The sequence below is a fragment of the Dicentrarchus labrax genome, unplaced genomic scaffold (genome assembly GCF_905237075.1).
Source record: "Dicentrarchus labrax unplaced genomic scaffold, dlabrax2021, whole genome shotgun sequence".
Classification (NCBI taxonomy): Eukaryota; Metazoa; Chordata; class Actinopteri; family Moronidae; genus Dicentrarchus; species Dicentrarchus labrax.
This window is the reverse complement of record NW_026136704.1, coordinates 10,161,920-10,187,855: the sequence shown is the minus strand read 5'-3', so window position 1 is coordinate 10,187,855 and position 25,936 is coordinate 10,161,920. Positions and strand designations below refer to the sequence as shown.

General features: G+C 41.7%; 2 protein-coding genes and 1 long non-coding RNA gene across 8 annotated transcripts in view; 2 read left to right on the top strand and 1 right to left on the bottom strand.

Moving 5' to 3' along the window:
- lsamp (limbic system associated membrane protein) overlaps positions 1-8,256 on the top strand; it is a 1,177,706-nt gene extending 1,169,450 nt beyond the window's left edge. For all 6 annotated transcript variants that reach the window (XM_051396815.1, XM_051396814.1, XM_051396813.1 and 3 more), the window contains 2 exons: positions 2,169-2,317; positions 5,861-8,256. In XM_051396815.1, the coding sequence (XP_051252775.1) occupies positions 2,169-2,317; positions 5,861-5,958 (247 nt within the window). In that variant the 3' untranslated portion in view covers positions 5,959-8,256. The remainder of the gene's footprint in view (positions 1-2,168; positions 2,318-5,860) is intronic.
- Positions 8,257-12,256: 4,000 nt separating this feature from the next.
- Positions 12,257-24,976, bottom strand: gap43 (growth associated protein 43). Its single transcript, XM_051396819.1, has 3 exons — positions 24,649-24,976; positions 16,881-17,526; positions 12,257-13,573 (listed from the first exon to the last, which is right to left on the bottom strand). Exons 1-3 carry the CDS (start codon positions 24,676-24,678, stop codon positions 13,494-13,496), a joined length of 756 nt encoding a protein of 251 aa, XP_051252779.1. The 5' UTR covers positions 24,679-24,976; the 3' UTR covers positions 12,257-13,493.
- LOC127361822 (uncharacterized) lies at positions 21,228-21,977 on the top strand. The gene is made up of 2 exons (XR_007884360.1): positions 21,228-21,442; positions 21,784-21,977. It is a non-coding gene; the product is annotated as an uncharacterized LOC127361822 (long non-coding RNA).
- Positions 24,977-25,936: the final 960 nt, after the last annotated feature.

Here is a 25,936-nt window from a genome sequence, read left to right as displayed (position 1 = left end):
GGTTGACGAGCACCATTTCTGCCAACTTCCCTGATAATGCATTCCAGTCTATTATGCCAGATGAAGCAGCTGGCAGAGATACAGGCATATTTGAGGATGAACTTGAAATCAAAATGAGAGAAGTTGCCGGCTGCAGATCTGCGTGTGCCAACACGTTAAAAGTTAAAGTGGGCAGCAGAAATGTTGAGCCCAATAAATGCTAATAGAAAATATAACGCACTTTGGGAGGCCAGAGATCTAGTTTCCTGCTCCTTACGCTCCAGCTTTCTGCTGCAGGGTATTTAAACTCGAACCATGTGTGCAAATAAATCTACCTCCAGTCCAACCTGAAACCTTCGCTGTGAAAACAAAAGAGAGTTCTGTCCCTTTTGACCTGTTTAGGTCAGTTTATTCCCCTGCATCACAATCATGCGCTGTAATCTATAGTAAAAATAGCTGTTTGCTTTCAGCTCCCTGTGGTGTTGTGTATAATCTGGGTCTCTCAGCATGCTCTGTGGGCAGGCAGGGCTTTTTAATAGTGCAGTCACTTCTCATGAAGACACACTGGAGAATATATCTGCTGCTGGCCTTATCGTGGGAGGGGGGTTTGCTTTTAGATGAAGTGGGGACACTCCTGGTGCACTTGCCCTCCCTTAGGTCTCTCTTTTGCTCTCTCACTTTCAGACACACACACATGCTGCCACCGTTCCCAAGGTGTCCCTATGGGAAGGACCTCAGCACTTTATCAAGTCCCCACTCCCCAGTGAGCCAAATTATGCTGTGCCGTGATGTGCGTTTTCCTTTTTATGTTAATACTTCCTATCAGCCAATTTTGTGTCAGCATAAACTTCTCGCTCCCCTGCTCAAATTCCGATTACCACATTACCCAGACTTAAGCAGGATTAAGTTGAGGCGCCTTAAATGAACTTCACCTCATTCATGATACGAAAGGGCTCAATCAGCCCAGAACAAGCAGAATCCATTATGTGCATGCCGTTATTAAAAGAGTTTTATTTGGTTGTGATGATGTAAGGAACAGTTCATCAGTGAGGTATACAGTCTGAGTCAGCAAACTGTATTGATTAATTTGTGCTGAAAGGGGTTCAAGGTTGACATAATTGATTGTCAGAAGTTTGGTGGTCATTAAGACTCCCAGAAGTGCAGGGAAGGACTTCAGCAGCATACTAATATTTCATCTGAAAATGGGATAACAATGATCCTGTTTGTTCGTTTGACGACAACAAAGTATTCTGTCAAGAGCAAAAACATGTACACACTGTACAGTAAATATCCACGCGGCAGTATTTCCTAAGCAATATTTTTTCATATTTGCACATTGTGTTGGCTGCATTGTCATGTTTACAAGCCCAGACACTGACATTGCCTCTCAGAAAGCTGTTTTCTTTGCTCACCACATAACCCAAAGGTCAAGGATTGCGTTCTGGTAAATGCAGCATTGTGTCAAACTGTTAATGAAAAAGGTTAGTTCCAAAGGCTTACAGTATCATCCCTTTTAACAATCTCAACTCCCACACTCTGATTAAGTTCCCTGAAATGACACTAACCCATGCTTTTGCCAGCACAAAAAGTATAACATTAATCATGGAACATAATTGAGTGGTTACGGTCTGTTATGTATGTGTTTGCATAGGAATTTTATCTTAAAATGTCTTATTCTCCGCCTCATTATGCAGAAACTGTCACATATGAAATAATAAAATATAATTTATACACATAGAAATGTAACAGGAATGTAAGCTGTTGACAAAATAAACACTATTATAAGTAATTTCTGAAGAGATTCATTCACAGAAATCTATTTAATATGACAGTACGTTCCAGAGGCAGCAGTATTGAGCCTCCGGGATGTAACACCACATTCGGAAAACAGCTGAATCCTGTCAGCCACATTGTGCCGTCTTGTCATAAGGCTGATAATAATGTCTATTTTTAAGCCTGAAGTAGGTTATGACTAATTTGACAAATAATTGTGTATTCTCTTTCAGTATGAAGTCAGTATTTTCTATTGGTTAATTAAGCTCTGGTGAAATGACCCTTTGCCTTTACAGACACTGCAAACTTTATAATTTTGCCCAAAATGTCACTAACTCCCTTCCGGCTTAAACTCCTCTAATGTTCATTACTTTGCAATTTACTTAAAATGTCTTCTGTCTGTCTCTCCTCTCCAGGCTGTCCAATGCCCAGGGCATCAATATCCAAATTCTTGGCAGTACCACTATTCTCATGATTGCCAACGTCACCGAAGAGGATTATGGGAACTATACCTGTGTGGCCTCGAACCGACAGGGCGTCCAGAATGCTAGTCTTTTCCTTTATAGTGAGTATAGACACTTCTGCCATTTGCTATAGCTCATGATTTGAATCCAAAATGGAAAATTGTTGTTTTATTAGAAATTCGTAGCTCTGTATAATTGTGACACCTCTAGTGATTTTATACCTCAACAACAGAGATAAAGTATTGAGAATGAAATACCACAACTTGGTTATAATATCACCTCTATGTTTGAACAAACCATCATTCAACTCATTGAGAGTTTCAAGGTGAGATTGAATTACTTTAATTCTATTAACCTAATTTCTCATTGAATCATTGGTGAACTCGCTGTAGTTGTGTGCTTTTCTTTGAGCTTGACTGCAAGAGCTGAATAATTGGAAGCTAGTATTAGAACAAGAACCTTGCCGTGTAGTCATTTTTAGTCATTTGGCTAACGGGGTACTCAACTCTGCATGAGAGCCATTTTAATTGAACCCTCGTGGAAATCTAAGTATGTGGCTGGAGAGGGAGGCTGGCATCTGGTATGTGGGTGAAGTAAGGTCATGTGGAAAGGTTTTAACTCAAAGGAACAGGATACTCTCTGAACACCCCTAAATGTCACAAAATAGGACAAGAGTGTACAAAAGTTCAAGTTCGTCTTTTAATTAAAGAGTGTAATTTTCAGCTCAAAATCAGAGTCAATCAGAGTGGTGTTTATATATATTCCCTAATGTGCCCATTATGTGATGTACTACAGACCTATGTATGAGGTCAAATCAGTATGACAATACATACAAATGAAAAGTAAGATTTGATAGGTGAATAAATCTGTATTTGGATGTCATTGTCAGTAATAACGCCACCACAATCATAAGCAAGTTAATGTTTGTAATATTTATAAAATTGTAAAGTTTTGGCCACTAGGGGGCAGAAAAACATTTAAATAAGTTGTAGATGGCCTCATATACATTCAGCATACACAAGAGAAACATTTCAAAAAAGTCATTTGAAGTGAATTTCCAACTACCCAGGGTCCAAAGTGCAACATTCACTCTCCTTTTGGCTCTTGTTTTGGTTTCCATCAGCTCCTCCTGGCTCTTTAGCTGCTAGATACTAAAATATATTCACCAGCCACTCAGTAACAGTTGCCAATTGATGCTGGGCTGCTAACATACGGGGTATTTATCAGAGTACATATGGAGGTTGATGAGAGCAGCTCAGACTAAACCATAGTGAGCCAGAAGATGCCAAAAAGCTCAATTGAGCTACAGAGTTGAGTGATAATCCTCCATGATTTTGGCACTACAACTGCCCTCGTTCTCTTTGTACGGATTTATTTTTACAAACTTTTTTAATATTTGAATCTTTTTGTTTTTGGAATGCACCTTGAACACACCTTGAACAGTTGTTTCAAGGATTGCAAACGGAAGAAAATAGCTTGAATTGCTCTACAGGATCGAGCTTTGAAACATGTTGCGCTTCACACTTCAGCGATGTCACAGCAGGTGTTTTCCATGGGTGCTCTCCAAAACATACATTTGAGCCAGTTGGACATGGTTTCCACTCCATTCGGTACACAAGTGTTGGCATCATACACAATACAGATTGATGACCATGTATTTCACATGCTCGTAACGGCTAGAGTGAGATGAGGAGGCAGCACTTAAAAGCTGTTTGAAGATGAAATTTACGTTTACCACAGTATATCCACTATTTACTGCTGTTTGATTATTAGCTGATACAGAATCAGTGTCAAAACTAGCGTGTCCTAACTGCACTATATTTAAGCTGGTCTCCTCGCCCGTGCCACTGCAGAGGCTACCAATTGGCACAGAGGCACGACTAAATAGAGTACCACTCTAAAAAGGGAAAACATCTGCTGTGACTTTACTAATTGGGGTTTGACCAGAAGTGCTACATGCTTGAAGGTTTGAAGCTATATTGATATCAGTGCAACCACAGTTCTCTTTCCTGTGATGCTGATGATCTGATGACATTCCAACAGTGGCGATGAAGAGCTCAGTGTACTGCAACTTAAGAAAAGGCATACAAAAAGACAGAGGAGAAAGCTAATTAAGGAAACACCTTCATCAATTTGACAATGTGGAGCATTTATAATAAAAATGTTAGGACTAAGCTAAGTACGAACCAAGACACTCACCGTGAGGAGACAGGGATATGCAAAAAACAAAGCATTTGTTGTGAAGGCAAGGAAAGGGAGTGCAGTCTTTGGGAAGCATGGGCTGGAAGCTGGGAAGGGCGGGGATCCAGGGCAGGGAAGCAGAGCTGACAAGATGAGACGAGGGACTAGAGACAGGGGCCAGAACCGGAGCAAACAGGACGGCGAAGGAAACCGGAGACAGGGTTAGACGAGGGAAAAGACTGACGACAGGAAAACTGATATGAAAAATGGCTCAAAGCGTAGACTGACTGGTGCAGAGGCTAAGTGGTAAAGCTGAGTATTTGTAGAGGTCTTGATTATTGAGATGGGGTGCAGAGGGTTTGGCTCTGCTCTGACTCCCATACACCTGTCTCCGGTCACACAATCAAACACACACACACACACACACACACACACACACACACACACACAGAGAGAGAGAGAGAGGGAGAGAGCCACAGAAATACGTCATGGACCTATTTCACAGGAGCCATTTTGACATAAAATAGTAGAGTAATCTCATGAGTAGAAAAGGCTTTCCAGTGAGCCAACATGCACAATAGCAGCACCATGACTCTGTTTGACCTGAATGGAACAGAACATTAATTGGTGTCATTGCCTGTGTTTACCCTTTTATTTCATGTCAAAATGGCTGCTGTGAAAAAGGTGTAATATGTACTATTATTTTAATTGATAGCCTAGTAATCAGCAAAAAGCTGAACATTAGATTAACTGCAAAGACTGGCAATAACTAATCTGATCAGAATCTTGCATTTTTTCTTATTGCTATGCATGTGTTGTCAAATTGCTGAAGATGTTTTCTTCATTTGCTTGTGTTCTTTAAGCTGCAGTATGATGAACTCTCAGTCCCACCACATATTCCCCAGTTTATGCCTCCTCTGTGCTCTCTGGAGCATGAATCGGTTTTGAGCTTACATCGCAGCAGTCAATAGCACAACATGGCCACCAGATGGCACCGAACACCACTCAAAGTCTGTAGTTAGTCTGTAGCAACTAACATTACGTTGTATGTATTTACTGACTCAGTTACTCATTTAGTTTAATTACTCATTTATAGAAGAAGACCATATGTATGTATATAATTCATTACACCAGAATACTTGTTTGGTGGTATTACTCCTTTGTTAAACTGGATTTCAAAATGGACTGCTGTCTACAGTAGTAGTATCAATATTATCTGGGTGAATGCTCAAGAAAAACAAAATAGGGGATAAATTGTAAATTGATTGTAATCCTTCTTCTTGATAAAATTCAAATAGTGCCTATATTTTTTTCAAAGTGGTGGGACTGCCAGTCTGAGTGAGCTCTCTGACACTGACTCTGACTACTATGTTAAATCTCTCTCTCTCTCTCTCTCTCTCTCTCTCTCTCTCTCTCTCTCTCTCTCTCTCTCTCTTTCTCTCTCTCTCTCTCTCTCTGTGTAGGACCTGGGACGGGTCGAGATATCAACGGCTCCGCCTGTGTATCTCAATCACTGTGGCTCCTGCTGGCCTGCTTCGCCTGCCTTTTCTTCAAGTGTTAATACCGCTATCCTCCTCCTCTTCTTCTTCTTCCCCTTCCTGGCCTTCCTTACTCCTCCTCCTCCTCTTCCTCCTCCTCCTCCTCCTCCTCCTCCTCCTCCTCCTCCTCCTCCTCCCCCTCCTCTTCCTCCTCCTCCTCCTCCTCCTCTTCCTCCTCCTCCTCCTCCTTTACAGCTCACCGACATCCTTATTGCTACCTTATTACCAACTTTACCGCCCCCCAACCCAGACTGTTTGCATCATGATATGAAAACCTTACGTGCTCTTTAGCACTGCTTACAGATATTACAAAAAGCGATGGGTTATGAGTAAAATGTTATAAGAACAACAACAAAAAAAAACAATGAAATGAAGGACAGAACAAGCAAACAGTGCTCTCTTAAAGAATCGCATTGTTCTTTTTAATTCGTATGCACTTCTTTGTTTCTGCTATATCTTGTCTTCGGGGTCTGGAACGGGTGTGTTGTGTTTTTGTCTTCATGGGAATGAAAGCACAGGCACCCCGCTCACAAGGATGCCAACAATCATTTGTTTCTAGAAGTACTGAAGACGTAAGGTGTATTTCTTCTTACTCCCATAGATGCATTATGTTTACTTAAATTTTAGATTTAACCAAGTGTTTAACCAGTGCATTACTGAGCAACATGCAAAGTATCTGCCAAATATTCATAAACTATATAAGATTTGAAACTAACACATGCAGAAATCAAAGGGAAAATACTGCAGCTGATTCTGTAATGAGATTAGAGCTTGATATTAAAATCTGTACTACCATAATCTGATGCTACTAGACTGAAGCAAAGATATAGAGCATTAGCCGGATATCTCTCCAATCAATGACATTGATTCTAGATGCAGCAGTCACTTGGGCTGTTGCCACCAAGCCCAAAATCGAGGATGCAGTGAATAGAAGTGACTTGATCCCACTGAGCTTAAACCATGCGGAGTGCAAACCTGAGGAAATTAGTTTATCTGCTGATGGATACCTACATCTTCATCCAGTGGCTTTGCAACCACTCGCCTTTATTCCAAAAGAATTCCTCTTTTCTTTTGCAACAGGAAAAGAAACACAGTAGGTTATAATGATGCGTACTGTACATAGTAAAATTTTGTATTTCTCTATGATAAGACAACTTGTTCTGCCACTGTAACAACAGGAAACAGAGAAAATTGTTGCAGTGTATGTTGCTTGTTTGACAACCAACCAACCGTACTGGGCAGTTTGTCTCTGCTCCACAGCAGGCTGCACCCCATTTAGCTACATAATACTGTACCACATACAGTGTTTGCTTTTAGCTTATGAGTTTTAGGATCATTCTTCTATACTGCTGGAATTTGGATAAAAATGTATGACACCAATGAATGACTTACTTTTTAGTTTTTCTCTTTCAAAGAAGTATGTGTGTTTTAATATGAAATGATACAGAAAAATTCATAATATATTGATATTGAGGTTTTTTTTTTCTGTCTTTACCTCATTCATTTAAGTTGTGTGTATATATACTTGAATCCAATGTCCTTATACTATATGAGAAAAGGCAAATTTTATGTGTCCATGTTTCTGAGTAGGGTAGCAATTTGTTGAGGATGAATAACTTGTAGATCTCTTGAACTGGCCACCCTGCTCTATCATGTGAACTGAAGCCCATTATACAATGATGTTTTTTTTTTTTTTTTTTTTAAAAAAGGTCTAGCATTAAAAAGAAGATAGTTTTGTGCAGTTATTATTGTACTTATTCTTGAGATGATATAAGTGCTGGCTTACATGATGTTATAGGGAATGGAATATTATGTTTAGCTTGTAATGCTCTTTCATATACCAGGAATTCAATATGAGAGCAGAAAACACATGAATGCTTATTCCCCTCAGTAGCCATCAAGGCAAGTTTAACAAAATGATACCACTAAATTACATGTCCCATGGCAGATTTTCTCATCACACTGATCACTGAATTTATGTCTTTACGAACAAAGTGGTTCAATGGATACAACATGTGTCATATTTAGTTAAACTCACAAGAAGAAGATCTTTCAAACAGTTTTCAGGAAACAGCTCATTGCTGCTCTGATGAGAATTGCTGAAACTGGTGCACTATTAGCTGCCTTTTTTCGCCATTTATTTTGACCTACTGTAAGGTGACTAATAGCGTACGGACTCCAGCGCCCAGCTCAGCCCCTCGACTGGATGTGTGTTCATTTCTCCGCTCTTCTAACAACCAAGCCGAGATAGTACTAGTACTGTAAAACACACGTGTAATTAATGTCATCCTTGTCATGCATTAAAGACATTGTTCCCAGTGTTTTCATTGTAAATGCTTCCTGAGGCCACGACTGTGTGACTTTGTAGTGTTGGTAATGCCATATGATCCAGTCTAGTTTTCATGTGGGTGAAACAGTAGAGCTATAGCTGTACAGGGACTAAAACAGGCCATAATGGCAGCAAACTATGAAGCATTTAAACGGTTAAAACAGCATTTTGTCATCTCTATTAGTCCCAGCATTAACCAATACACCAAACAATAACCTACAATCAGATTTCCCAGTCTAGGAAGTGATAAGAAAGCTGCTTGTTTTTTTTTTTTTTTGTTTCTTTTTTAATTTATTTTCTACAACTGAACAACTCTGGTGTATCCACTTTAACGTGGATTAACTTGACTCCTGATGTTTTTATACTACATTGGTCCTTTTGCAGACTCTCTTGCCGCTTTTTAGCCTCTGGTTGGCTTAAGGATGCTAGTTTATCAGCAGCCATTATCTTCTTACAGCAGTAAGAAGTGAATGATCTGAAAACTGTGGTGAAATAGTTCTCTCTGTGATCAGTTTGCATGAGAGTGGTCTGTGCTACATGTCTGTTTCAGTAAAGTCCGTCTGTCTCACCATGTGTCGTATAATAAAACCTCAGGGCAGAGCTAGGCTGGGACCCTGACAGACTAGCAGAGCAGGGTGGAAAATCTCCAAATTGTGCTTAGCATTTATTTTAACCTGCTTGGAATGCATGTTGGGATGCATCATGGCAAATAGCTTGTGGATTTTTTTTTAAAGCAAGGATCTCAAACTGACGGCCATTTGCAGGCCCTCCTTCCGGCCTGCAACATGATGTCAGAAATATCATCTAATCCAGCCCTCAAGATCATTATTTTTTCATTTGTTTTTTCTATTTTCTATCTATTAAACATTTTTAAAACTATTATATTTGCAAAAAAAATTTTTTTTAGCGTAAAATATTTGCAAAGGTCCAAGGTGCCAAATGCATGCAAAAGGTTAATAAGATGTAGCAGGCTGCAAACAACAAAGATGATATAAAATGATGATATAAAATTGTACAGAAAGTACTGTTTGCATTTTGGTGATGTTAGAAATGGAAATATTTGTAGAATCTTGCGCTTTCATTTTGAAGTGGCCCTCCTGTGATATTAGCTCCCAAGCCAATCTGCGTTTGAGACCCTTGTTTTAAAGGATGCTACACTAACGTCATTGTCTTAACTTTCCTGTGAGTCAAACCTCATTAAAGTGTATCCATGCAGGTTAAAACCAGCCAATAAAAACTGACTGATACCAAGACCCCTACTATAAAAGCCATGGAGCTTTGTCTTATCCACAAAGCAGAAAGGCATAAGGAAACAATGTCATTGCTCATAGAGACCAACAGCCAGCCTTTGGACACATCACCAACCACCTGTAGACAGACCTGGATATCTACTGAAGACTGTAGGAGCAGATTCCTAGTTTACTATTGAGCACAGCCTCAAAACATCACCATTGCTTCACTGTTGGCTTATGTGTGTGTGTGTGTGTGTGTGTGTGTGTGTGTGTGTGTGTGTGTGTGTGTGTGTGTGCTCGGATTCTGTTAATTATTATTGACCAACCTGAGAAGTTAACACAAGGCATGAGCTACATGACGAGTTGGCCAAACAGCGAACCATCTACTTTCCGTTGATGGTTACAGTGGTAACCCTCTATTTTAAGTTAAGATTCTTTCTTTCTTTTCCACCTCTGTGTGTATATACAGTAATGTTTCTACAGTAGAATGTTGTAAAGTCAGCAAATCCATAAGATCGTGTTTATACAACTCAACATTTAAAAGTTTAAACAGGAAATGTAAGTATCACGTTTATACGTCCCTTCCCTTTGTCATGGGAAATTAAGATTCAGTCATGATGATGACACAACAATGTCCCGGGGTTTTTTTTTTTTTATATTTTACCTTACTTTATTATGGCATAAGGTGATTGCAGTCAGTTTCTAAAAAAAAATTATATGTAATAAAGGTATATGAGAAAATGTTCATAACACAAAATAAAGTTGTTTGAATTCAATGTTCTGTATTTGAATGTGACTTGAGATGTCTGGGAAAGTAACCTCTTTTTCTGGAGATAGCTTGGCACACACAGAACCGTAATGGTACTGCTGTGTTTATCACCATGTAACATGCAAATAAAATAATATATGTATTGTTATATTCTCTCTGAAAGACATTTTTGTATGTAAGTATGAGAATTATAACTTACTCCGCTCATCGTCATGGGAATGTTCCAGTTTCTGTCTATTTTTTGTGCCAAAGATGGAAGGTAAGACTGGTGTTATCACATATGGACACGCATCATGGCAATATGGCACAGGAGCCACATCCTGGTGCAGTGAAATGTTTCACCACAAGGTGTCATAACAAGCCAAATTATGCCTCCACTGTGTCCTGGTATTTGGCAGAATGAGGACAAACATATTATTCTGCATCATGATTAGCCTCTGACTCTGATGATGAACAGGTGTCAAAGGTTAGAAAAACACACCTGTAGTGGCAGTTTCCTGCTCAAACACCCACACTAGCTGGGAAAATGTGGGCGGTGAAATTAGATGTTATTTTTTTATATACTGTATACCATAACTGTTATCATGCGTAGACAATGGGTACAAGAGTAAAAACATTTTTTTGCAATTTTGTTTAAAATTATGGGATGAGACCAATTTTAGTCCTTGAGATTGAGGAGATTGAGGGATTTGAGGAAAACAAATTATGACAGGACAGTGCTGGATTATTTGAGTCTTTTTCAACTTTCAAGATAGGAGTATTGAGGAAGGTATGGGAGAGAGTATGACTCATAAGGGAGTGATAAAAGAAACTTTTCAGAGAAATGATTCTCATTCCAGTACTGCTTGTTCAGCAAACCAGCCTCATTAGTGTGAAGGTCATACAACTTTTGTGAGACTGAGGATGGTATTTATGTTAACCTTGGAGTTATTATTTTTACTGAACCATACTATCTTGACAGAAGTCACACAGGTCCCATTTTAACTCTCAGCAATTGCATATGCTCTTTACATAGCATCTTTAAATAATTATTTAATTCTGATAATAGAGATATGTAAGACTGCTGCATAAACATACACACTAATATCACATTTATAATCAGATATTTAGAGTATTGCATGTAAACAATGGTTTACCTTATTCCTGGTTTATCATTAACATATTCCATCATTCTCTGTTGGTACATAAATGAGCGACTGAGATGTTATGGAATCAACACTGCTGCTGTATGCAGATGGTCAGAAACTTGGATTCTGATCCAGGGATAACAGGGTCCTCATGTTTCCCAAATAAGATCAAAACCAGGATAAGACTTATAACTAAAACATCAATGTGTATTTTGCATCTCATGCATGTCAAGTGTTGCATCTGCTAATGGAACATTTATAAAACAGTGGTTTTGCAAATATTTGCTAGTGTCCCTGTGTAACTAGTGCATCGAAGTGAAAAAAAGAATAAAGCTATACAGCCAGTTCCCAATGGCACAAAGAATTGAAAACAGTTAGCCTGGTTTCTTGTTTTACTGGTTCAACTGGATCAACACCTCTACCTAAAGCTCACTAATTCACATATTATGTCCCTGTGACACTTATAGGTTGGACTATTTATTGGCTGGACTTCCCTTAGACATGAGCAACCTCAAAGCCACTCATAAAACTACAAATTATGGTCTTTACAGATCTGTTTTTGTACAGATTGAACAAACAGACAATATATATTATAGTGTGCTTGAGACCTGCTGGTATAGGCTTGGGTTTTTTCTACCTTCGCACAAAAACCAGGCTAGCTGTTTCCCCCTGTTTATGTCTGATTTATATCGAACAGACAGACATTAAAGTGGTATCGATCGTCTCATCTAACTCTCAGCAGGAAAGAAAAATAAACACATTTACCCAAATGTCAGACTATCCCTTTGAATACAGTCTTACACCCAAACACTGCATATTCTACCCTCTGGATCATTTTAACATGGCTTTAAACAAACTCCACAGTTTATGATGGTAATTGGCACATTTGCTTTATTTTGAAAACAGACATTGAAACCATTTTTAGTTTTTTCATATTTTTTTTCTCACAAGTTTGAACTCCTTGATAAGGTTGAAACTGGACATTGCACTCACTGGAACATGGGAAAAGTATTTTTTGTTTGCTCATTTGTTTGATTTTTCTTTTTCACTTTTTTTTTGTAACATCAGTGCAAGAGTATTTTTCCAATTCATATAAACTGTCATAACAACACCAAAGACATCAAAAAGAAGCCGCCACACCTCTTAAGTTTTTGTGACTGCGAAAAAGTTCCTCTCAGAGGGAGAGTTCCCATCATGCATCTGGTTCGATGGTTCATGCTACTGTTCTCACGTTTGGTTGTCAGAACACAAATCGTCATGTAAGAGCCAGTTACATCAATACTATAGCTGAGTTCTATAGTTTTATTATATGATCATGTCATTGAAATAGCAACAGGTCCATTACTGTATATGTGAGTAAACAGAGAGTTTGTAAAAGGGGTGTAAACCAAGCTTGAATGACTCAAGCAGAATAGAGAGAGAGAGAGAGTAATAGTCTTGTCCTATATGTGGTTTTTGGGTTCAGGATAAAGCTGCCCAACTGGAAATATCACACATTTAATTATACATTCTATTCTCTATCCGATGTGTCAGTACGTTACCTATTTTTGCTGTGTTCTCAATACGCTTGTACCGTGTTGAAAACGAGAGTTGCATTTTTAAAACCGGCTTGTGTTTGTGCGTGCGTTTGCAGAAGTACGGATTTTATTTGTAAAATGTGTTTAAAGAAAGTGCATTGCAATGCAAATAAAGTATGCTGCATTCACAATGCCTTTTAAATGTGGAAATATCCAGTTGGGAGCGGTCACACCACCACTGATTCGCTTACAATAGATAGTGAAGATGTACCAAATCAAATACTCCTTCTCCTCATCATCATCATCATCATCATCATCATCATCATCAAGGTAACAATCATTTTTCATACTGAACATCATCATCATCATCATCATCGTCATTATCATCATCACTTCCTCATAGTATTAGCTTGAGCCAAAAAACTTCACGCTGGAAACTCCCCCAACATGAGAAAATCATTGCCACACAAAAAATGACAAACAAATAGAAACGGACTGCCTTCACATTGGGAAGGCAAAGAGATTTTTGTTTTTGTGTTATTCTTCATACTCTTAATTCTGCTTTCTTTAGGTTAGACTTTGCTTTAGTCATCCTTGGACTCGGTGGCCTCCACCGCTGCATCTGCTGGGGTGGCCTCCTCTGCTTTAGACTCCTCTGCAGCATCTGGGTGGAGGGAGGGAGGTAAGGAGGATGAAGGGTAAAGAGGGAAAGCGAGAGGAGGAAAATTAGATGTAAGGGTGGCAAGACAGATAAAAGGTGGGTTGGAGAGAGTAAGAGAAAATTAGCCTGTGGAGAGGCGGTTTTACATTGTGGGGTCGAAATAATAAAGCTCTATCTGGGTCTTCTGAGATACTGAGCATCAAAGATTTCACATGTCAGCTGCTACTTTTGATGTTTTAAACATATCATCTCAGAAGGTTCTCCATAAGGTAACTATAAAAATTCAGATATTCCAGAAAAAAAAATTACGGTGTAATTGCATGTTGTTGACAAGATGTCCACTCTACTAAAAGTGAGAGCATGTCAGTTAAAAGGTGCCACCTTATGTCTTGAATCCCACATCGGTTGTGTAAATAATAAAGGAAGAGAGTGTTCCTAATGGACCCATGAAGCATTTGAACTGACATCACAAAGCTTACAGCAGCATCTGTCACATCTGATACTGCCTGATGCCCTCAGTGTACTGCACTGTAATAACATCCAGTGGTGGCTTACTAAGAGGTAAATACTGCTGAATAACGATCCATGATACATTACTAAGCCATTACTAATCAAGTTTGTCGAGTAACATTGATCTGATGCTTTATATTTTTCTATGGTTTATTCGATTCTGCTTTTTGTAAATCCTGTGCTGTATGCTATTTTGCTGCTTTTATTTTTATATCTATCAATCTATTGTCTATAAAATCAAATGTAAAAATGTCTATCAGCTACAATGATTTTAGGACCTTCATTTTATTGTTCCTGACCAAACCTATTATTCAAGTGCCCTGAAAGCGGTGATGTCATACCATGATGATCTCATACTCTTTTAATAGAAAGAGGAGACATCAAAGAATGACATCATTGCATTGGAGATTAGGGTGATGTAGTGCAAGTGTGTGGGTGTGGGTGGGTCTGTGTATGTGAGGGCTAGGCAAAGAGAGAGAGAGAGAGAGACAAAGAGAGAGAAGTGGGGCAATCATGTCCGTGTGTGACTCAAGACAGCATGGTAACTTCCAGAGGTAACAGGTAATTAGCTTGTTAGAGTATGACAGACTTGAGAGTGCCTTTCTTGCAAACACTGAGCTTTGTGATTCAAATGCAATTTCACCCAATTCACAGAACCCAAGCCGTCATTTCTGGTATTCTGATCAGTGCCACCTCACTTACCTACACCAATGATATAGCTGACTGTGATGATTTGTAAATAATCAGAATTGAAGATGGGAAAACAAACGCCCAACCTCTGGTGATTGTGGTTTGCCAGTTCAGCCCACGGATTTCAGTTTTCAGTAAACAATGGTAATGAGAGCATGACACACAATTTTCTGTGGAACTTAAAACTCAGACATAAAGTAGAGCTGAAGCTGAGGGAAGACTGGCACTAAGACATCAATCATCACCACCATCAGTATTTTGGGTGCACACAATATGCTTTTTCCAGCTTCTATTTACATTAGTAATTTTATTTTTAACATAAGGATGTCTCAATTATCATTCTCATGATGAAGACCATGGAGCGTAGACAGGAGTTCCGCAAGGTTTAGTTCTGGCTTCACTTTTGAGTCTTTGTTACCATTAGGGGTCTTCATCCATAATCATAATTATTATCCATTATTACTGTTATGCAGATGACACCGAGCTCTATATGGTTGTTGATCCTGATGATCTTTACTCTCTTGAGAACTGCGTCTCTGATATCAGTTTATAGATGACAAAACAGAGGTCCTTAAAGAGAGGTTCTTAAGATAAAAGAAAAAATGTCTACAGTTCATTACACTATTTTAGCACTTTACACCTCAGGCAAAATCTGGGCATTATCATGGCTCTAATGTAACTTTCTAGCTGCATATAAGTTCTATCAGAGAAAACTGTGTGTGCTTATATGTGATTATGGAGTGCTATGTCACTATTCTATGACAGTTAACAGCTTGGTCAGATGTAACTAAGGGATGCCGCTGACATGGATTATGCTTGGTGGAGAATCTGGATCATACTCAGGCTGCCTCATAAATTATTCAGACAGATCAGAGTACCTGGCGTCCTTGTGCATGTGACTCCGGTCTGTGCGCTGACAAACCTCAACCAAGTGACTTTGTTATAAATATTAATTTTCTCTCTGAGTCAGTTCAAGTTGGTAAAGCAGATTGTGGCCAGCAGTGCATTTTTAATTAGCAGTTTTTGTCAAGTAGTGTTTGTTTGTGACAGACTTCCCCGGTGCAGATCGTGACCAGTAGGGATCATTAATCATTCATTGAAATCAGAGCACCTGTTATCCCTGCTCTGCTCCATGCAGGCCAGCTATCCCATCGAGGTGGTAACTATGACAACAGGGAGACAGCGCTGCCTAGGTGACCTAGTTTCCTTGTAGTTCTCCAGTTGGTATGTGTGTGTGTATTTCCCACCTCACACACCCACTTACTCGAGACTGAGCATGCTCCATTAACTACCTGTCTGACCCAGACTGAGAGTCCTTGGACCAGAAATATGAGATCATGTCAAGTTTTTGTTGTCAGAGTTGTGAGTTGCTGTATAAATGTTCTAATGTAATTTCATGGCCTTTTAGTTTCTCTCAGGTATACACTATAATTGGACATCAAATGGTGGTTTGCTTTGAAATCTACTGGTTGATGTTGGAGGTCCAGAGGGCGAGCTTATTATCAAATATTTTGACCTGCTGTGATGTGTAAAAAGGAATTAATGGGGTCATCCATTTTCACCACTATTTGTGTTTTAATATGAATAAATTACTGTAGCATATGACCCATCTGGGATGTTCATGAACCTTTATGACTGTCAACATGACTGCGACACTAGCCCATTATACATCAACATTCTTCACCAGCACTAATCATTTCTATTCCAGTCTCCCACTCATTAGTAAGGAGTTTCCATCTTGCAGATGCTGAGCTACAAGACTGTCTAATCTAATATTGAGCTGTGTCTCTGTGTTAACCAGTGAACGGTGGAGCACTGCCAAAGATCTTTAAATCCCAAAGACTCAACCAGCAGTTATTTCCTGTGGTGTCTGCCAAGCAGACTATGGGAAAGCTTACCTATTCTTCTGTATTAGTATTTTACAGTAAGTAATTGCTTCTGATCAGTCTGAAATTATTTTTAACTTGCAAACATGTACACACCTAAATGTTAGATTCAGAGTCTTGAGAACCTTCTTGCAGGTTCTATATTAGTAATCTTATTTCATTTGGCATGTAGTGGGGTTTTAAATCAATCTCACTGTAATTAATGAAGCTTATAATCTGCATACCTTTATCTTTTGTTTGGTTAGGCTCCTCCTTCTCAGCTGTCGGGCTGACAGCAGCAGGCACATCGGCTTGTCTGGCCTCCTTTTTCTCTTCACTCTCCTCCTCCTCCTTTTTCTCCTCAGCTGTGGCTGTGGTGGGACTCTTGGCTGCCGCCGCTGGGGCCTCCACCTCTTTGGGCTTCTCCTCAGCTTTCTCCTCTCCCTTTGGCTCCTCTTTCTGGGGCTCAGAGGGCACTGTGGCAGCAGTAGGAGAAGCAGCAGCTGGTGCTGCCGCTACCGGAGACGTCGCCGCGCCTGCAGGAGAGGCAGCAGCAGCTGCAGGAGAGTTAGCTGGCTTGTCTGCCACTGGGCTTTTGGCTTGGCTTGTCTCCTCCTCCTTCTTGGCCTCCTCTCCTGCAGCTTCTTCCTCCTTTGCAGGTGCTTCCTCTCCCTCCGCTTTCTTTGCCTCCTCTCCTCCCTCTGTCGCCTCCTCTGCAGCAGCAGGACTGTCTCCCTCCTTTTCTTCCTCTCCATCTTTCATCTTTTTCCGAGTTATGTGTCCACGGAAGCTGGCCTGTATTTTGGTTGCAGCCTTGTGGGCCTTGTCCTCGGGTTTGTTGGTGGTGCCATCCTGTTCAATCTTCTGGTCCGCCTCCTCATTCTTCTCCACCTGGTAGCCAAGAGAAAATACAACAGGTTAACATCTACTATAGGCCATCGTGCAGGTCCACTGCAAACCAGTAAGGGAATGTATTGTTGTTATGCTAAAACTTGCAAAGAATCCCTCTACTGTTGGGGTGTGTAGCTTGAGGATGGTTATCCCAAAATATCATGCTGGCATACTTTTATTTGGGATTAGAATCCTACTAAAGGTAGGTACAATATGTCATGAGTTGAAAGGTCAGAAGTCAGAAAAGGACTAACGTATATGCTATGACAGGGGGTTTAGTAGTTAACTGATGTATTTATAACCATTACTGGAGAATTACAGACTAGGAAAAGTTGGGTTAGGTTCAGGACTGTTTTGGAGTTGAGTGAAAGTATAGGACTGGATGAGGAACAGGGTTAGGAATAGGACAGTACACAATGTAATATTGATATTACCTTCGGTAACTGGATCCATACAGTAGCTGTCCATCAAATAGTGGGTTGTGCTATGAGTCATATAAATCTAATGAAAAGAAATCAAATCAAATAAAGGAATGAATGATGAGCACTGAAAGTGGCAAACAAAATGAATCAGTACATTCAAAATGAATAGGCAAACAAATCAATGTAAAATATTCTCCTGCCAAGATTCAACCAATCAAAAGCTTTAATTGTGCACCTTAAATGAATGTGAATAAGCAACATGGAGCAAACACAAATTGTCAAAGAAGCATGCAGGCAGTGCAGCATTACAGTTAGCCAAATGATAAAGATGTGAAAACTGCAGAATCTGAATGGTTTTGAGGGGTTTTGTCCTTCCAAGTATCAAGGCTTTGTCAGGAGCCAGCTATTGATGTGACAATATAGTGAATACACAGCATTTTATCATTTAATGTGCTGGAAAGAGGAGATTTAGTGCCATTGTGAATCCTGAGAATAACAGACGTGTGTGAGGGTCGATTGTCTCCGCATAATGAATTGGTTACACTGGGATTTGGGGCAGGACAAATCACTCTAGGCATTTATTGTGGTTATTCAATCCGGGCATGAGGTTGATACTGTCCTCTTGATAATGGTACTGAAATAGATTTAGTGAATAATTACACTTAAGCGTAGAACCTTTCCATGGCATTCATTAATGTCCCCTGCATTCACTGCTAATGATATCTTCAAAATTGTAACCAGAAAAATGTAAGCGTTTAAAAGTGAGGCTCTTTCTCCAAAATAATGAGCCAATCTCTATTCTCTAGGTACAGTAGCTTTCTACGGATCCATCTCTGGCTGCTAGGGAACGAGCTGCCTGCTAGAATCTCCTCAGCATTCACTGCCATACCCCTCGCAACCATCAAAGGTTACCTTGACAACCAGAGTGCTAACTCATCACGGCGCTGTCTGCTGGTTGGTGGTATGAAAGACTATATGTCACCCTGATTGGCAGTGCACCTGACCCCTCAGGGGAGCAGGCCAATAGGAACTCGTAAATCAGGCGGAGCAATCAGCATGGCTAAGGAGGGGTTGTGTGTGAGCAGTGGTGGGGGGTGCAGTATGGGTAGGGGGGCCGAAGGGGTTATATGTGTGTGTATCAATTCTGGCAGTCTGTGTCGTGCCATTGCGTCTTGTTTAAGGTCAGTGAATTTCCGTGGAAATGGTTTTCAAGATGCAACTCGGTAGCTACATCCATCAGTCCCTTTCCTGATGCCTTCTGTCTCTAATAGTGTCATTATATTGGAAATAAGGTTTGACTTGGACAGCTGCCTGGGTTAGGAATCACATCTGCGTGACATGATTTAAGAGCCAGAGGCCCTAAAACCAACATGTCTTTTTCAGGGTCAGTGTGTCAGTCCAATATTGGAGCAGAGAGGCCAAGGTGCAGCTGTGTTGGTATATTCACCTCCTCCACCTTCATTCACATGCCATCCCCAGGGTTCAGGGTGTAAATCCTGCCCAGGGCCTTCCTGCAGTTCTTAATATACACCCTCTTCCAGAAGCAATTTTGTGCAGTGCAATATTAAAAAAAAACAGCACAATGCTGTTGGCTGTGGAGGGATAGTAGATTTTTTAAAGGCTTTACGCTGCTTCACAGATATAGTGATTTATGTTTACAAGCTAAGCTAGAGCTTTTTACTTAACAATCAGCTATTAAGTGTGAAAATTAACTTTAGCAAGTGTCCAGTGTCTTTTAGAACAGATAGCAACAGTTGAGACAGATAAAGCACCACCGGCACGCCCTCTGCTCTTAATCATATGCAAGTCTCTGGTGACTTATTGGACTTTTATTATATCTGATCTCATAGGTGCTTACAATTGCCAAAAAAATGACCCAAGCACTTAACTCTAAATAGAATTACTTACTGGCTGCATACAGTGAGTCAGACAGAGAGAGAAAGCGATGGATGAGGGTGTTTGGGAATATGGGGGTATGACATCATTATTGGAACGGAGAGAATGTCATTTACTTTAGTGATCTGGGTGTGTTTGAGCGCAAATGTAATAAAATACCAGCAGAGTGCCAAGTGATCTCATATCAGCGTAAGAAGACGGGGAGGAAAGATCACCATCATGGTTCGACCACAATTGTAGCATCATCATTTGAATTATTGATATTTGTCTGTGCATCACCCTCAGAAATGCTGCGCTGTCATTTTATGACTGCTCTACTCTGTTTCCATAGACCATGAGATTCAGCACTGAGCAACTTGGACTCATATCAAACTTATTATACTGTAATATACAATGCACCAGTGGTTAATGACTGAGATAGTGTCTACTATAAAACCCCATGTTATCGAAACAGAAACATCAGTGCAAATCCTTTAAGAATCGCTTCTTGAAGACTCTGACTGTTAACTGAACCCTGGTCACGTACCCTCCTGCAGGCGCTATTCCACCCGGCGTCTGTGCAGCACACATTTCCATTCATAAAATACACCAGCACCTCCCAAAGGTACAAGGTATACTCCCTTTAAGTCTTCACACTGAGACTCCACGACCGTTTCAACCCTTCCTTCGTTCATTCGAGTCAACATATTTGCATTATCAGGTTAATGGAATGACTAATTACAATTAGCCTGCAGAGCTTTCTCTGGTTGCCATGGATACACTACATTATTTTATCATCCAGCAAAAAGTGGATGTTTGCAATATAAAAGTGCTTTTCTTGCATGATTGTAAAACAGATTATGCAATCCTCCAGCAATTATAATAGTAACAGTATAATGTAGCAACATTGAAAGCTTGCTGTAGGACACTTTAGTAAGTGTAGGTGACAAATGATTACTGCCATCTTCATGTTCAGAATCTAAATGTACTATAGCTCACAGGTTAATCTATCTGAATACAAGAGTTCCATTCACTAGGGGACAAACGCCTCTGTCTTTTCTGTCTGTAAAGGTAATAAATGGCCGTGCTAAAATGTGTTCAGTACATTATCTAACTGCTAGATGTGTCTATTACTGCTTTGCCTGTCAGCTGCAGTCTGTGCTCTCTCTCTTTTTCTGTCTCTGTCCTTGGGTGGGCACCGGCTGTCGTGAGAACCACACCCGAGAGTCAATGGCTTTACCGACAGATCCATAACCACGCACACACTCACTCACTCACACACACACATACACACACCATCCCCCAATGGTGACACACAGTAACAATCCGCCACCTTCCCACTGCCTCATTGCCAGTACCATTAGGGACTTGTTTCAGGAGGAGGGGGGTGGGAGGGGAGGAGAAACGGGGGAAGACACGGTGGAGCGGTGGTGCTTATGTCGGTAGAATTACCACACAACCACAGCTCACACCAGGCATGCATATAATCAAATTTTTTTTTTTTTTTTTGTTATTTTTTTAATTCTGATCCATTCAAGCAGGAGACTCCATTTTCACCACGCCGCTCCGCCCAGCCTTGGATCGAATGCCGCTAGCAAGAGGGGAGAGAAATATTAAAGGTAATATTTGCATTTGTAATGGAGGAGTTACAGAACATTGCTTCGCTGAGGCCCTTTTATCACACACCCAACAAGTGCAGCTACTGAATTTATTTGACGTAAGTCCCTTTAACGTGTAATTATTGAAGATTTGTGTAAATTAAACCAGATTATTACAAGTAATAAAATATATAGTGCATTGGCCAATTTAAATCAAATGGAGAATGTCCCCAAACATTTTGTCATATTAGCACAGGAGAGATAATATAAGCCACCCTGGTGGTGGCACACATACTTCCTGCAATGACACCTCTCTCCTGAAAAGCCCAGCATGATTTGCATGGCTGTCTGTTTTTCTGCAGGAACCATCCAGACACCAAAGACCAAAGACCGGCTGGTGTCTGCAACTGCTCAATATCTCCCTCTCCTTCTTTCTCTTTCTGTCGTCTTACACTCTCTTCCTCACTGAGCAAACTGCTACCCACTCATTCTCTCTCTCTCGCACACACACACACACACACACAAACACACACACACACACACACACACACACACACACACAGCGGAGCACCACACCCTTTTAGCCAGCTATCTCCTGCAGATGAGGAGAGGGGGGCTCAGGTGGTGACTGCCACAGCCCCCGCTCGCCATCTCTCTCTCCAATCCCTCCCTCTCTCGCTCTCTGTCCTTTGACGGTGAATTGATGAGCGATGTTAAAGGATGCACTGTTTCTTTTACCACGACCCGGGAAAAGATGCTCCGCAGTCTCTAATAAGCGGCCATATGCCAGCGTCATTACATCCTCTGGAGCTGCCTGTAATTCAATTACACAGACTCTCTGCCTGAACAAAGGCTCCGCAATCGCCACTGATATCACAGGGGCAGAGGATGAGGTTGGGGAGAGGGGCAGTGGGGCTGAGGAGAGGAGCAAGTGGAGAGGAGTTGGAGGAAAAGGGGCTGTAGGTTTGGACATGGTAAAGGCAGGAACTGGAAATATGGGCTGTGGCTGGTGCTATGGCTGAAGCCAGGCTCTAGTGAAAGAGGCTTTAAATGCATGGGGAGCCACAGTATCAGATGAGATAATCGCCTTTAAGGTTGCAGACAGGGTTTTTAAGTCTGGTCTAGATTTAGGCTCAACCTGAAAGTGGAGGCAGAGCTAGACGGGACAGGCAGGTATGGTTCTGGTGCTAGGAGGAGAACTAGGAATGGAACTGGGGCGGAGATGGAGAAGAGCACATATGGGTGGGATCTGAAGTCCTGGTTTATGGGAGAAATGGCAGCTTTGAGTAGGCCTGGTGGTGGAGGAAGACCTGAGTTTAATAAAGAGCTGCACTTTAGATGGACCTGAACTTGATCCTTGATCTTACCCCAAATCCTGAGGCGAGGACAAGGATCTTCTGTTCTGACAAATTTTGTTCTGAAACTGCATGAAACTAAAGATAAAGAAAGCTCGGGGGCTGTGGCTACTGAGGAGGCTTAAATGAAGTGCTAGTAGCCACTCCCATAGTGGAGATGTTGCAACAGCACTTAACACTCCACAACGGGCAAGACCCACAGCAACACTGCCATGTTTCAGGCAGAAAACCATGCTCTTTGCTCATCCATCCATGAAGACCACAGAGTCTGTCTGGATTAATTTATGCCTCTGCTCCTCAAAAGCAGGAGCATGAGGGTAAGTGCTTGTAGGCCTGGTGGATATTTTTCCCTGTGGTGAAACGCGCACGCTCGAGCGTTCTGTGGGAAAAGCCGGTGCCTCACCCACATGGCTGCAGTGTGCAGCGCGCCGGCTTCCTTTTCTTTGATCTTTCTCACCTTTGCGCCTGCTCACCTCCTCCAACCATCATCCCTCACTCTGTCACCGCCACAATTCCTGCAGCCACCCTCCAGCTTCATTCCCTCTCTGTCTTTCTGCTTTGCTGCACGCTTGCCTCTCCCTACCTTCCCCCATACCTTGCAACCTCCCTCCCTGCCTCAATCGTTTTTTACCTCTATTTCTCTGCCTACTGGGTTCCATTCGCTCCTCTTGCATCACCTTCCCCATCTACCTCCATGTGCACCAGCTATACTCCACCCTGCCGCTCGTTCTCTCCCTGCCTGCCTGCATCCTGCTCTTCCTACATGTCTTTCAACTGGCAAGCTTTGCTTCCTTTCTCTCTCTTCTCCCTGCAAGTGCTAATATGACTCATCCAGACTAACATTTAAGAAGCAATCAAGTGCCATCACAATCCAGTGTGATATGAGTCCGATAAAATCATGCTCAGTTTGAGATAGCAGCAGGAACACGGCCCTGATCACACACAGAACCACCATGATAGCTGCTGAAATACAGCAGAGTGAAGCACTGGAGAGTGCCACCCTCTCTACTGTCCAGACCCACCCGCTTCCATGCAACACCTTCTTTTCTTTTCCTTTTTTTTTATGATTCTTTGCCACTGAGAATAGCCATGGATTATTATAAACTACCCAACACCACCCTTTCACACCCTTTAAATAAGTGCACACTTCATAGCACCCTCCATTGACAGCATCCACTTATAAAGCTGGAGGGCTATGATAATCCATTTAGACTCATTTATTCCCATTGTATCCCCCCGAGGCCACTGACATGATGGTGCTGCTCACTCAATCTGTACCCCGCCCTTTTTTTCCCTCTCTGTGGAAATTTACTTTCCTGTGTCACCCATTTTTACCCAAGATAACATAAGTACAAAAGAGACTAAGACCTACGTTAAAGGCATCAATTAAGAGCATATAGGTTGCTCCTGTTAATATGAATCATCATTAACAATGGTGGATTACGCTGAAGAGCTCCTGAATAAATGAGGGAGTTTCAGCTTTGATAGCAGAGACAATACAGAATCTATCAAGTGCCTTTCAATAATCTTTCACTTTTTTCAAGTGCCTGATCAATATGAGGGAATGCCCAAGCTGCCCAAGATCGAGTTACAGTCTTGTGCCTCTCTGCAAGTACAGTGTGAGGTCTGAGAGGCATTGTGGCAACATCCATTCATGCGGGATAATCACATTAACTAGGCGTGTCTGGGCTCTGTGGATAGACTTCTATAAAGACATGCCAGGCCCCGAGTCAAAGGAAATTACACCAATATTTCCTCTAATCCCCCCTTAAGCAACCTGATCTGGCTATAACCTAACAGCCACAAAGTTCAGAGGTGAGATGCATCATTTTGTCACATGAAATGTTGATAAAGTAAATCAGAGCAGTTTACCGGTTTGGTTCTTCTTATGCAGCACAGCATAGTTGTAGTTGTTGTATCCTCCCTTTTTCTTCTCTGCTTCTTACTTCCCTTTTTTCCTCCCTTACACTTCTTCTATCTCACCCTTTCTCTCTCTCGCTCACTCTCTCTTTCTCTCTCTCTCGCTCGCTCGCTCGCTCGCTCGCTTTCGTGCACACACACACTCTCTCTCTCCTCTCTTTCTCTCTGGCTGTATCAACAGCTAAGCCGCCCAGTGCATTTACTCATCCCAGTTTGCACACACACGCTCTTCAGTCGGTCTGCCTGGACGCACCTCTCTCTCTCTCTCTCTCTCTCTCTTACTCGCAGCCTGACAATGACTACAAGCCCACCCTTTAAACCCCTCCCTTCCCCTCACTCCCTCCATCCCTCTCTCCTCCCCTCTTCCCTTCACACTATCCCCCTCCTCCTCCTCCTCCTCCTTCTCCTCCTCCTCCTCCTCCTCCTCCTCCTCTTCTTGCTCATAGTGATGAACCCCCCCACCTCTTTTAGATCAGCACTCCTCTCTTCAACATCTTCTCACCCCTCCTCTTCCTCCTCCTCCTCTCCTCTTTCAGCCTGGCTCCAGCAAAAGCTGCGGCCCCACCCTAAAAAGGCTCTCGCTTAATGACTGACTGGATACCTCCAATTTTTTGGCTCTGACAGATTCCTTTTTTTATTGTGCTTTATTTTTGTTTCTCTCAACACTACCTCTACACCCCCCCCCCCGTTTCATCCCCTCCCCTTCCACACACATAAGGAGGTGTCTTTAAAAGAAGCTCCCCAATGGAAGTCGCCTCCTCTGATTGCTCAGGCTCTCAGACTGTGTGTTATACACTCTCTGGGTCTCTGATTAGTGTTATGAGCCTGTGAGATTTGCGTCCAAACTGCCCCAGCGATGCCAAAAGCATGTTTTCTGGCACAGCCAGGAGGGAGCAGCTCTTGCCAGGAGAGACGTGTGAAAGAGAGCAGTGATGATCGCATGAGGCGCATGCATGCGTACACACACACACTGTGCTCTTAGGACACGTCACCCGCACCGCCAACCCCCCCCCCATACCCAGCGCTCTCTGTTCTCATGGAAACACCAGCAGATAGACTAGAAGAGCAGAGGAGGAGGAGGAGTGTGTGTGTGTGTGTGTGTGTGTGTGTGTGTGTGAGAGAGAGAGAGAGAGAGAGAGAGAGAGAGAGAGAGAGAGAGAGAGAGAGAGAGAAAGGGATGGCAAGGCAAGAGGAGGATGCAAGAGGGCCGGGTGTGGCAGACAGGCGGGCAAGGCAAACT

Bases quoted from the DNA above. Each gene is read 5' to 3' on its own strand.
- gap43 (XM_051396819.1), bottom strand. From the start codon at position 24,678: ATGCTGTGCTGCATAAGAAGAACCAAACCG. The intron at 17,527-24,648 runs GTAAACTGCTCT...CTTGGCTACCAG, and splicing joins GCATAAGAAGAACCAAACCG to GTGGAGAAGAATGAGGAGGC. The intron at 13,574-16,880 runs GTATGCAGATTA...CCCTCCACCCAG, and splicing joins TAACCAAACAAAAGATAAAG to ATGCTGCAGAGGAGTCTAAA.